The 13,167-nt window shown below is 30.6% G+C and overlaps 1 protein-coding gene across 1 annotated transcript in view; it reads right to left on the reverse strand.

Annotated features, from left to right (window-relative positions):
• The window catches only part of MS3_00003748 (uncharacterized protein), a gene marked incomplete at its 3' end in the record, with an annotated part of 86,212 nt that extends 73,744 nt beyond the window's left edge, over positions 1 to 12,468 (reverse strand). Inside the window, exon 1 of the mRNA XM_012943827.3 lies at positions 11,732 to 12,468. Within this exon, the coding sequence (XP_012799281.3) occupies positions 11,732 to 12,293 (562 nt within the window). The 5' untranslated portion in view covers positions 12,294 to 12,468. The remainder of the gene's footprint in view (positions 1 to 11,731) is intronic.
• Positions 12,469 to 13,167: the final 699 nt, after the last annotated feature.

Raw genomic sequence — 13,167 nt, forward strand, 5'->3', positions numbered from 1 at the left:
AATCAGTTAGGCGTTTTCCAGCTTTTAAATATTATCTATTTTTGGAATTATCAAATCCGTGATTATTTTGTTAAACTTAAACTGTGAGAAAATTTGGTGAATTATAGAAAAGAAAACATCAGAGTAAGACTTTTTTTAGAAGAAAAAATACCTTATTGAGATAATTAATTGACCTTTTTTTTATGTTAAAAACTTAGATAATAATCACAATTTATTCATACCTGAATCTAATCTTAGCTAAGGTAGGGTGTTCCAGTCGGTATTAGGTCAGTCAAACCTTAGCTAGTTTCTCTAGAAATAGTTTCGTATCTTAAGACTCACAAACCCACCACGTGGATGTGATTTTGTTGGGGAATCGTTACCATCAGGCCTTGCGTGCGGGCATACAAGTAACACACACGTTTTCACACATGAATCCCTAAGTATACACACAGGTATACTTACCCTGTGAGGAATCATATTTTACATGCACACCAGCTGCAGACACGTTTCACTAAGGCATCCTGTAGCATACATATAGGAATATTCATCCACATGGTAAGGTGGATGGTCAGCGCTTCCTTTGAAGCTATTCGCTACAGTTGACAGTCAACTCACGGGTTACTAGTATATTGCTGATGTAAAGGCCTTCGCCTCTGCATCTCATGAAATACATAGAAGCATAAGCAGTTTTTCAGGGAAGGTTGATGGCCACTTATCGCTAGTATTTGCTACCATAATTTTATTACGTGTTCGACATGACAGGATTAGGCCGCTGATTGTATTAGATATAAGGCAGACATTTCTAAGCTTACGTTTCTTGAACTAACCCACGTGTATACCTTCTGAATTTACCCTAACAAATAGACTACGCAAGCTCAGACCTTTGCAATTTATATACATAAGCATACACATTGAGCAGCCAGAAAGATTTTTAAAGAGCCCTGATAAGAGGTACAGAGCTCTTGTTTACAGCAGAGTCGTATAATAGTTTAATTTCTACTGACCGCCGAAGTTATCTAGCAAGGTTATATTTACTGCTCAGCAGAGCCACTGGCACGCTCCTGGTCTAATTTTATTACCAAGGACAAGGTATTCTTCTTTACACCACTGATAACATTCTACCGATTCACTTATAGCACAAGAAAAGAATTTCATCAAATGTTTGGCATCCAAACAAAGAATTATTTAGTTAAATTGTAAAGCGAAAGAAATTTAGTGAAATACACTTACAAATAGAATAATAGAGCAAGAACAAAGATTGGTGCAGAATAATATGAATTCATTTTATTTCGTTAGGTTCTCATCAGCTGCTTACAACCTAAATTATTTGAAATTCAAATTATTACAGATATTGACATCTTTATACATAAGAGTGTGATTAAGGATCAATACATGTGTACTTCCAGGTTTTCAATGTCGGTCTAACATCAATCAGTTCATGATCCCAATCAAGAAATTTTTTAGTTTAAAATCTATTGTATTGTTAATTTATTTTATTTATTTATTTTAACACATAGATATTAGTACAAATACACATGCGCCACACAGATCTCATTGATATATGTGAGGTCAGACAAAGGCTCAAGTGTTGTTCGAATGAACAAAACAGGTTATGTTTTTAAGATGAAGTCCATCTTGAACGACCATATGAAATTCAAGTTAGAGAAAAGTAACAAAGACTTAACTGATTCCATTGAGAAAAGAATCACCAAAGTACTCAGAGATCTTCTGAAAAAGAAGATGATCGATAACTCTACTTACAATAATCTACGACCTCGTGGGTCTCGTTTGCGATGAAAAGAAGAAAAGATGGTACAGTTCAACGTTCAGTTTATAAGAAAGACACATGGAATGGTAGTTATCTTAATTTCAATAGCTTTTGTCCAATCAGTTACAAAAAGGCACTGGTCAAAACACTGTTTTACAGAACAGAAAGAATATGTACTTCCGATACACTAGAAGAGGAAGTTATGAATGTTAAAAAATGTTTAAAGAATAACGGATACCCACTGAAATTTATTGAGAAATACGGCAAATGTGAAGATAAAAAACCGAAAGAAATTACAGCAAATAAAAAGCCTATTTTTATTAAACTTCAGTTCAAAGGTGACGATGTCACAGGATCAATCAATATGAGACTAAAAACTGCACTGACAAGAACCTATCCTGCAGCGAAATTGATTGTCCTGTCCAAAACAACATGTTCTTTGACACAATCAAAGGTCGACAGGTATCCCTTTCATGTTACCACCAACTGTGTATACAAATTTACATGTACCTGCCAAAGCAGTTACATTGGTAGAACAGAAAGGAGAGCCTACGTCCGATTCAAAGAACATATTCCTAAAAGTTTAAGATTAAATGGATTGAACTCATTCAACAGTGCTATCGCAAGACATCTCCTTGATACAGGACATAAAGCTGATATACTGAAGTCCTTCAAGGTGATTAACAAACAATCAAACTCGAACCTTTTGAAATTCGCTGAAGCGTTAGCAATCAAACGTTTAAAACCAGATCTATGTATACAAAAAAGAGACAGTAATAAATCTTTCCTTACCCTGGTAACAATAACCCCCACTCTTTCTATTAATTTGCTCCTATTTATTTATTTATTACGTCATTATTGCAACTCTTTCTGAAATATAAATTACATCATATATAACTGATTGATTTCAATTCATATTTTCTTTATTACCATTAATCTATTTTCATGAGTTCTAATCATTCACTGAGATTTTACAAATATATTCTTCTTTTTAATGTCTCAAATTAACTCGGCGCCCAAATATTGTGAAACTATTCGTTCAAATTTAGACGAAAGTTCTTATTTATTGTTCTAATCACTATTTCAATGTTCCAGAACTTCCCCTCTCTAACTTTATTTATTTATTCGAATCAAACATTTTATGAGCTCATTAACTCTATCTGAATCTTTGCTTGCTACATCATCATACACATGTATTGATCCTTAATCACACTCTTATGTATAAAGATGTCAATATCTGTAATAATTTGAATTTCAAATAATTTAGGTTGTAAGCAGCTGATGAGAACCTAACGAAATAAAATGAATTCATATTATTCTGCACCAATCTTTGTTCTTGCTCTATTTAAGATAATAAAGGGAACTATGTGTATGAAATAGAATAATACATGAAATCAATTTTGTAAGATGATTATATCTCTCGGTAACTTTAAAATATGATCAAATACTTAATTTTTATCATACATTTATTAGCTGGATAGTTTTAGAATAATAATTCAGTAACCATTCGTCTTATTTCTAGTAAAAACGTTTTTGATTGAGATCATGGACCGATTGGTGTTAGACCACCACTGAAAACCTGGAAGCACTGGACGGCCGTTTCCTTCGATTGTGGGACTCCTCAGCAGTGCACATCAACGGATATGCCCGCGGGACTCGTATACAGGGCCTTTGGTTTCGCGCGCGAACGCTTAACCTCTGTACCACTGAGCCGGCATCCAACGATGTTAATGACTAGCCTCAATCAATTCACGAGATTGCGCGACCATCGACCATTGTACTCAGGTAGATACCTGTCTCTACGCGACATGGATTAACCCCCTTGGTCTCAGCTTCTCACTAGAACTCCGAGAATTCCCTCACTAATCTGATGATTAGTGAGTATATGGTAATTATCAGTATAAGTTGTGGAGATTATTCTTTTTTTATTGAAATCATGAACCGATTATTCTATTTCACAAACCAATTTCGACAGTATTTGAAACAACTTTTATACATCCATTTATATATGTTCCAAGTTTAAGTAGTGGTGTGGTGAACGAGAACATAAATGGGTACAATCGAATGTATCCGAATACAAAATTACGAAGTTTCATAGTAAAATGTCAATCAACTGTCTCAAACTTGACTGTTTCCTTTTGCAAACGTCAATCAGTAGTCTCAGACTTTATTGTTTCTTCGTTTTCACAGCAATCATTTATTGTTCTTGTTTTCTTTCGTTCATCTTCTTAACCTTCTGCTGCCAGGTATTTCACTTTTGATTGATGATACATACTACTTATATCAATCGACAGCAGTAGCATACACTATAGTATATTGTTAAATTTGTTGAGAACTTACCAGTTTTTTCGTCAATTACTATTTAAATTTTAAAACTTGAACTATAAAATAGAATATAGATTTATCACTATTGTTGGCTTAACAGCTAAAACACCGTTACCCATTTGTGTTCGCCATTGAATGATTGTGTATCCACCATATTAGATTATGCAGTTACTGTTTTCCTTATTTTAGTTTTAGTGAATACAATGGTAAGACATTAAAATATGCATTTATGATTACTAATTCAAAAATAGCAAACATTGGATCCCTAAGAATAGAGATCAACATTGATTTATTGTTTTATATTTGTAATGATAGAATTATCTACCTTGAAATTGATTTATATCATAAGCTAATATCTAGTGATGAAACAATGAAAATCAAATCATCCGTTTCGCCGTAGTATGACCCTCTTCAATAGTTGATAATTATATTAGTTCAATTTAAAACTAGCTAACTATCTTACAATCTTTATTGTGTATACTCTGTTTGAGAAACAATTTATGTTAGAATATTTTGCCTTAAACAATTTTAAGAATCTATGTATTAGTCATAAGACATTAAGTATCAAATATTTATGTATAGGTGAGAATTGTGTTATTATTTATTTTGGTTGTTTGCATTGAATATTACAGTGTTTATTATTGGTGATCGAAATAATTTTCAGACTTTAAATCATACTATGTAACATAGCGGATAGATTTAGGTGACATAAAATCATCTCTGTCAGACTGAATAATTTTCTGATATTTTTTGGTGAGTGATTTTATCATGTATTATTATTATTAAGTAAGGATAGATAGTGGCTAACAGTGGAATCCAGGACGCGAGTTTTCCTCCTATTCGGGACTTGTTATCAGGATGTACCTGTATCTCAGAATTGATGTTCACTCTAGGACACGAACATACTACCGTCAGCTTCAAACGCCATCACTTTATCCACTTAGCTATTGAGTCCTTATAATCACCTGCTTGTGCGATGGGGTGAAGTTTAAATTCACTTGAACAAAACGCGCGTCTTTGATTCCACTGCTAGCTGCTATCCATCTTTGCTTATAACGCTTGTGAATTAGAACAATATTGAGGCAATCTGTACAGGTTACACACATACCAATAAGAGACTGGTCAATTGCGGTTCTAAACATCAATGAGAAGATTCAATTAATCAATACCAAGTGAATTTATTATTATTATTTATGGCTTTATTCAATATTATATTTTTGTAGAATGAAGAATTCCCGGTATAAGATATTTCAACAAGTTTCTTTTACAAAAATGAAGAAACGTGAATGAAACCGATAACTGAATACATATAAACATAAATTAAGAAGATAAATTATCTGGGACTAAATAAAATGTTTTTCCAAAAAGAATCTGTACAACTCTTTTTATTAGAAACATGTTAAGGAATAAAAGTTATTGAGCAGGTTAATGAATATATTAAATAATTCAGCTTGATTCTATTGCCTGAATATAAAATTGTCGTTAATAACACTTGCCGAAAACATTGAATTACTGTAGACGGAGAAGATAAATGTACGTTTTTTCTATATCTTGATTTATTCATATTTGTGATTTCAAAATTTTACTTGAAATGTAATTAAACTGAAAAACGTTCTTTTTAGTCGATACAAAAATTACGCAAATAATCAGAAAAATAACCTGTAAATCTTATCAGGGTGTCGTTAGTAACAGAAGGATTCTTATCATAAAATAATAAAGGGGTTACAGTGAATTATTAAATGAAAATAAGAAGCAAACTGGAATTATTATATACTGTTTTATCAGTAACATTATAAGTAGTTATATAATCATACTTATAATTAGAACCGAGAAGAATTCTTCCATCAATATTGATTGAACTTTGAACATAATTGTCGTCAAAAAAATATATTATTAGAAGAACCACATAAAATGTCAGTCAGTCGCAACGTAGAAACTGGTACGTATGTGCATCGGTTCAAGTTGTTATTACCCTGTCAGCTCAGAGAGATGAAACTGTCAAGCCAAATCGCAAAGTATTAGAAGTGTTATGAACAGATACAAGACTCTGGTGGGGGAAACCAATTTATTATTTTATACAAAATTACAGAATATCTTGACCAAACATGAGAACCATACACTAAATACTTCATCTGCAAATTCTCTACTAATTGTTCTTTATATTCTGTTTTATACTTCCAATTCATGATTCTTTTCTTTTCCTCTTTATAATTTCTTCACTTAGATCTTCTTAGCACTCCTCTGCTAGGAATTCAACTTTTGATGAGTGTTATAAACTACTTATGTCCGCCATCATAAGTAGCAGACACCACAGAGGTAGTAACAGTGTCAGGGGTAATAAAAAAGATTATTCGTCGGAGATACAATTCAATGAAGCATGGGCGAAATGAAACATATCAGAACAGTTAAGTGAACAGACGCACCTGCGCCACTGCAAGCAGTTCCCAGACAATTCATTCAATGTTTCAAACCATTGGATACGACAATCACATGAAACCCAATCAATTAGTCTATACCTATCAACACAGCTCAGTTCAGTGATCAGTGTCTTTGTTAACTGATGCTATATTTTTGGTTAGCCGTCCATAGATTTCTACTGGAAAACACTTACATCAGGTAACACCGTCCGTCGAGTCAAGTAATTATTGACCATGAATAACACATATGCCAATCAGCTCAGTTGTAAAAGATTTACAGGACATGTACAAATGATAGGCTTTCATAAACTTTTTTTCTACCTACAAACAGTCTCAAGTGTTTATAATCCATCAAATTCAACTGATAAAATACGACTTCATAAAAAGTTTTCAACCAGCAATAATGTTGGTTGTTTTGTTTGTTCAATCATACATGCTATAAATAAACAATTAAGGTGGCATTCTTTTTTGGGAAGAAACATTTTAATTTCAAATCACATGTTAACAATTTATTCGTTTATATTAAGATAAGAGTCTAAATTCTAGTTCAAGTGAACTCTAGTGATTTGTTAAAATTTAGAAAGTTTTAAACAGCTAAATTTATATTTTAGCAAAAAAGTCACATTGAACAGAAAAACAGAAAAACAAAACTGGATTACAAAGTAGTAATAGGCTATAGCTATTTGAATAGTTTCCGTCACAGTGATATGTAAGAGTATACTTTGACAATGTTATAATTATATATGTATTGTATTATTCAATATGAATACAATTATTTATGTATTTTAATTAATACAATATGGTTTTTGATTAAATTTAAAGGTTATAATTATGTTTGATAATTGACATGTTTTGGTTATGTGCAATAGTGATTAAAGAAATCATTCATATTGAGAGAATTAAGTAATAACCATGTTTACGATAACGTTTACATGACGACTGGAATTTGTTAATGTGATTCACTTGAAGTTAACAGTGTTCAGTTTGTGTTGGTTCGCATAGACGTTTACAAATTATATGTTCATGAAAAAAAAACAATGAAAACATAGAATGAAGGGTCGCGCAAGACTATGAAACTAGACATTAACACCGTTGGACGACGGCTTAGTGGTCTATAAGTTAAGTGTTCGAGCGCGCGATAGGAGGTTATGGGTTTGAGTCCCTTGTGAGGGATCGTGAGTATGCACTGCTGAGGAATTCCAAAGCAGGATCAAACGTCTTACAAGTGCTTAAAGGTTTTTACTTTTTAACTGATTAGATCAACTCATGAACTCACCTACTGAAAATAACTAATCCTTAAATGAAAAACATTGAAAAAAATGAAGATTCATATTAGTTTATTAAGTTCAGCTCATAATTTTTCTTTGCCGTATGCTTAAGTGACTTTGGCCTTTTCTGTACCGACCAGATAATGAATGTTCTTATCTTTTGGAAGTACCATTTTGGAGCATTAGTTCAACGGTACGAAAAGTTTATGTTATTGTATAGACTTCAATGTGTAGATTAGTTGGAAAGGAATTTACAAAGTCATCCTTAGTTTACTCCTAAAAATGCTGTTACTTGGGTATAAAATTGAGTAAAACAACATTTCTAAGATCCATTGTAATCACCAGAAATAAGAAGTAAAAGGAGTTAATTGCACTCAATAAACTCGGATAGAAACGTTTTCGGTTACCTAGTCGCTCATTTTCTCATACAATGTGCTTAAAACTGGTTAAGACTGAGAGATAACGTTTAAACTGACCGGCATTCTTAGTTTATATTATTACTATTATTATGAATAATGATATTTAGCATGCGTTATTCAGATATTAAAATATTTAGGATCCGGTATATATTTTTCCGATGTTTTGGCTGACGTTATCCGTAATTTTTATCATTTTTCAATTAATGGATGGTATGAAGTATTTCTGGGTATTTTTTTCCAACTACTTGATCATTGCTATATATAAAAGTGTGATTTTTACTAAAGAGTAAACTACAAGCCTTAAATTATACCACATTTGTGTTTGTTCACCCGGTATGTTGGGATTCTCCACAATGGTATGTTCATGATAGACAAATGTTGATCAACTTAGGTGCTTGAAAGAAAATTTTCTGTGAAAATTCTACTCTTACATATATCCCTCACTCAGTAGCAAAAAATGTTGAACTCACTTATCGATTCTCGGAAGAGGATAATCCTAACACATGTTTTTCCTAATAATCATTTCATCACAACATAATAAATGAAAAATCCCTAATATTTCACAACTGTCATGTGAGTTTGTAATTGAAAAACATGTCGAAGTTGTGATAACCTAAAAATCATTTGCTTACATTGATTTCTATTTATTTTATTGAAGTAAATTATAAGATTCACTGAGATTATAACAACCGTTCTTATGGACATTGGTTTGCGTTTTGTGAAAATAATTCTTAGTTGGTTTTAACAAATTCATTTAATTTATAATATCAAAAAGGGTTTCGTGGATATTATAGTAATTTTATTACCTTGAATTATCCCCTTATAGATAATCAAACTGAATTTTAATCAGCCTTAGTTAGAATATGTGCATCTTGTACGGATCTTCTTGAGATTTGTCATTATGAAACAAGTTTATGCATACATACCAACCAAGATTGATATAAATTAAATCATACATCAACAAATGTTCAAATCATAAAAGTCAGTTTAAAATTTATGCAGGTTACACAAGTGAATCATTGTCTCAACTGAGTCTTTAATCAAATGACGAGTTGGCGTTCGAAGCAAAAGATGCTAGGTTCGAATCCGTGAGTGGACATCAACTTCGGGATACTAGCATAATCAGTCGACGAGTCCTAGATAGGACAAAATAGGTATCATGAATTATACTGCTAGCCATATTCCATCAATTCTATATTAGTTAATTAATTGTTGCTTTTATTCAACTCTACTGATTTCCTTTTCTTTTCAAAATTTTATTAGTTGCTCAGTTTTTACTAAGTTAGTAATCACATAGTCATCTCAATATTTATACTATTACCGAAAAGTCTTTTGATAGTGCACATAAACTACTCTCTCAGTTAGCTGACTTTTAAAAATCTCAACAGGAAACCAATACAAACTTTACTACAAGATGTGCTTATTTTAACTACATCAACTATCTTTTTCGCTGATTAAATATCTTTCCTAGCCTAGTTTACCCAGAGCGGACATTGAAAAAACCCAACTAAATTATAGTTGTTTTTCGATATCTAAAAGTGATAACAGGTTCAGAACTATTATAAGTGAAAATCTTTCTTCAAAGTTGAATTATATGTCTTGCTGTGTAACTGGAACGATCAGGAAATGTAACCTTGCATTGTTTATGCACCTATATACTGTATTTCATCACTAAGTGCACCTTTTGAAAGCGAAAAATATTTCGCCCAATTACGAGTAATTACTATCTCAGAAGCATATCGAATAGTCTACATACAAACACAATGTCGCCGTCTTGGAATATGTCTGGGAACTATAATTGAAACTATATATCACTACAAAAATAACTATTCTACTCAATATATTTATAAGTAACAATTTTTTGAGAAACAATGTTTTCATACAACACAACGCAGCCATTAGAATACAAAAATACAAGTTCATCCCTTTTTCCTTTACATAAAAATTACAATGTGAAATCTGAAAATGTCGTGACCCAATAAACTATTAAATTGTTGAATAGATCTAAAATGGAAAAGTACCCTTAAAATGACCGGTATCTATCAATAAATGTAAAAAAATATTTCACATGAAGATAGAACCAGCCGGGGGTGCAGTGTGTGCTACTGATGTAGACAGATATAAGTAGTATGTATCATTAATCAAAAGTGAAATGCGTGGAGACAGAAAAGAGAACGAGAACATAGAATGATTGGTGCGGAAACGAAATAACAATATAGTCTGAGATGATTGATTGACATCTTGTAAATGGATTATTTACTGTATAGTTCTCAGATTTTTTTGTATTCATAAACATTCAATAGTCCCCACTTTTGTGCTCGTTCACTACAGGGGTATTTTATTTGCCAATTTATTACACAACAATGATTGTATACTCTTATTATTTGTGAACTAAAGATTTTTCATCTTGCTGTGATTCACAGATATGTACAGGGGAAAAATGTTTGTTTTTAAATGTCAAATAACTATCTGTTATTGACGTTAATAGTATATTGTTAATAGGAAGATTCAAAATAAAAAAACTGCATACCTATTTGAACTTTTCCACTTTAATATCTAGTAAAATCTTCATGAATATATTTAGCATGTTACTTAACAAATCATATTGCTTTTGTAAGGAAAAAAACTTTGTTTCATTAAATAAGAAGGTTGTCGAAAATGAATTGAACGAGATATGAAATCATATCATTCTACTAATTCATTCTACATTTTTGTAACGGTAAACGATCGAAATATAAATGTACTTCATAGGTTACCGTGTCTCTTTGACTGTTGTTGTTCTAGTTTTCGAATATTAATTTCTTAAAAACGGAGAGTTTCATAATACGCTTTATCAATACCTTCATTTACTTTTTCTAAGAAATCCAGAGTGCATAAGGCAGTGAGGCTATGTATCAATAAAAAAGTGTATAAAATTAATACTGTGTATTACTAGGATGCAGCTGTTTGGCATTTAAATTACTACTCACTTGACTTTGAAAAATCTCGAAATGTTAAATAAACATTTGATTGTTGTTTATTTCTTAGAATATAAATGACAACAATGGAATAATTTCAAAATTAGTTAAATGATAAGGGACAACAATCATCAAAACTTGGAAATTGGACTTCAATCAGTACCAGGTCAAAAACAAACGTAACATTGATTACTACTTAATTATCAGTAAGTAATATCTTATTCTTCTCATAGTAGGCCGTCAGTAAGTTAATAATTACATATCTAACCTTGACACTGTCTGACATGCGTTCCTATGACATAATCTAGTTCATTAATTTCAAGGATAAAGATATAACAGACTAACAGAAAACCCTGTAACGAAGGTTTTCTATTATTTCAAATTAATTGTCCAACACTACAACAATCAAAGAGATATCCATAAATAACAGTTTTTACAAGAATTTCCTACGCATAATAACATTTGTCCCATCCAATACTACCATTTTTGTTAACTATTTTGAGATCGGTAAGCTCTAACAAAAAACAGACAACTTGTTTTTTATTTATCTATTAAAAATATAACATTTTTGTTTACTAAACAATGAATAACTTACCATGATTATCTGTACAATATTTTACCATACTTCCAAGACTTGCTGTACTTATTTTATCCGTTGACATATGTGGAATAGTTGGATTAATTGATAATGGATAATTATGATCTATATTAGTTAAATTTTTATTATTTTTATTATCTAAATTATCAATATTAAATTTATTATAATAATCATTAGATTTTATATAATGATGTTGAAGAAATGGTGGATAATTTACATCTAATATTTCATCAGATAATGTAACATGTTTTTCTAGACGTTTCGATTTTGATTTTATTGATGTTGATTTTATTAAATGATCAACTGTATATAATTTATTATTCATAGAATCATCTTTTGTTTTATGTACATCAAACAGATAATGATTATCTGATAATTCAGTTTGAATACATGATTGAAACGTATTTGATATTGTAGTTGGCATATAAGTATTATTATTAGTAGTAGTAGTGGTAGTACCACAAGTAGTAGTAGTAATAGTAGTAGGATAAGAATTATTTAATGTAGTTGATTGAACTGTAGATGAAGAAACTGTAGTCATTTGAATATTATATGACATATTTCTAACAAATATATAACATTAATGATATGGATAAAACATAAATTTTCATTTTCATTTTATAACTAATCATTTTGTGTAAATGTTTGTTTGTTTATAGTTTTTTTTGGTTTCTTTCACACAAAAAAAACACTTTCTCAATAGTCAAGTTAATTTAAACAAAAATATTTTTCAGTAAAAAAAAATGACACAAATTTACTTTTCTTAACATAAATTATGTTTGTTTTCTTATTTGTTTGTTTTTTTGTTTTTTTTTGGTTTTAAACTCTAGTTAACAAATGATATCTATTTGATTGGTTAAAAGGAAATTATTCAATCAGATTTCTGAAATTGATTTATAGGATGAAAAAAACAAAATAAGAAGAACATGTTATCTGCATATATCTATCAATCTTTACATTGTAATCTTTTTTTCAATCTCTATGTTGTTTTTTTCATGAGTTATACCATTTAAATTATGAATGTCACTTTCCATTTTTTTTTGTTTGGGTTAAAATGTAGGAAGGAACATATTAATGGTTATTGTAATAAAAAAAATTATGAATAATTACTTGATTATAGTTAAGTGTTCTGATTGTTTCAAATGGTTGTTTCTTGATTAGACAACATATGAAACGGATGTAGCTTCATATTTAACATTTTGTTCATAGTAATAATAATAATAACATAAAGTGATTTTGATGTGATTGATTTGTTTATTAAATTTTTAAAAAAACGATTAAAATGTTTGTGTCCGTTTACTATTCATTTCAATAAAAGATCATTCCAGTTATAGAATATTATTTCTTGGTAACAAAAAAACCCGTTAAATACTAATGATTTTACTGATATCCTTGTTCTGTATGTTTAGGTAAATCAGAACTAATCAATAAGT

The sequence above is a fragment of the Schistosoma haematobium genome, chromosome ZW (assembly GCF_000699445.3).
Source record: "Schistosoma haematobium chromosome ZW, whole genome shotgun sequence".
NCBI lineage: Eukaryota > Metazoa > Platyhelminthes > Trematoda > Strigeidida > Schistosomatidae > Schistosoma > Schistosoma haematobium.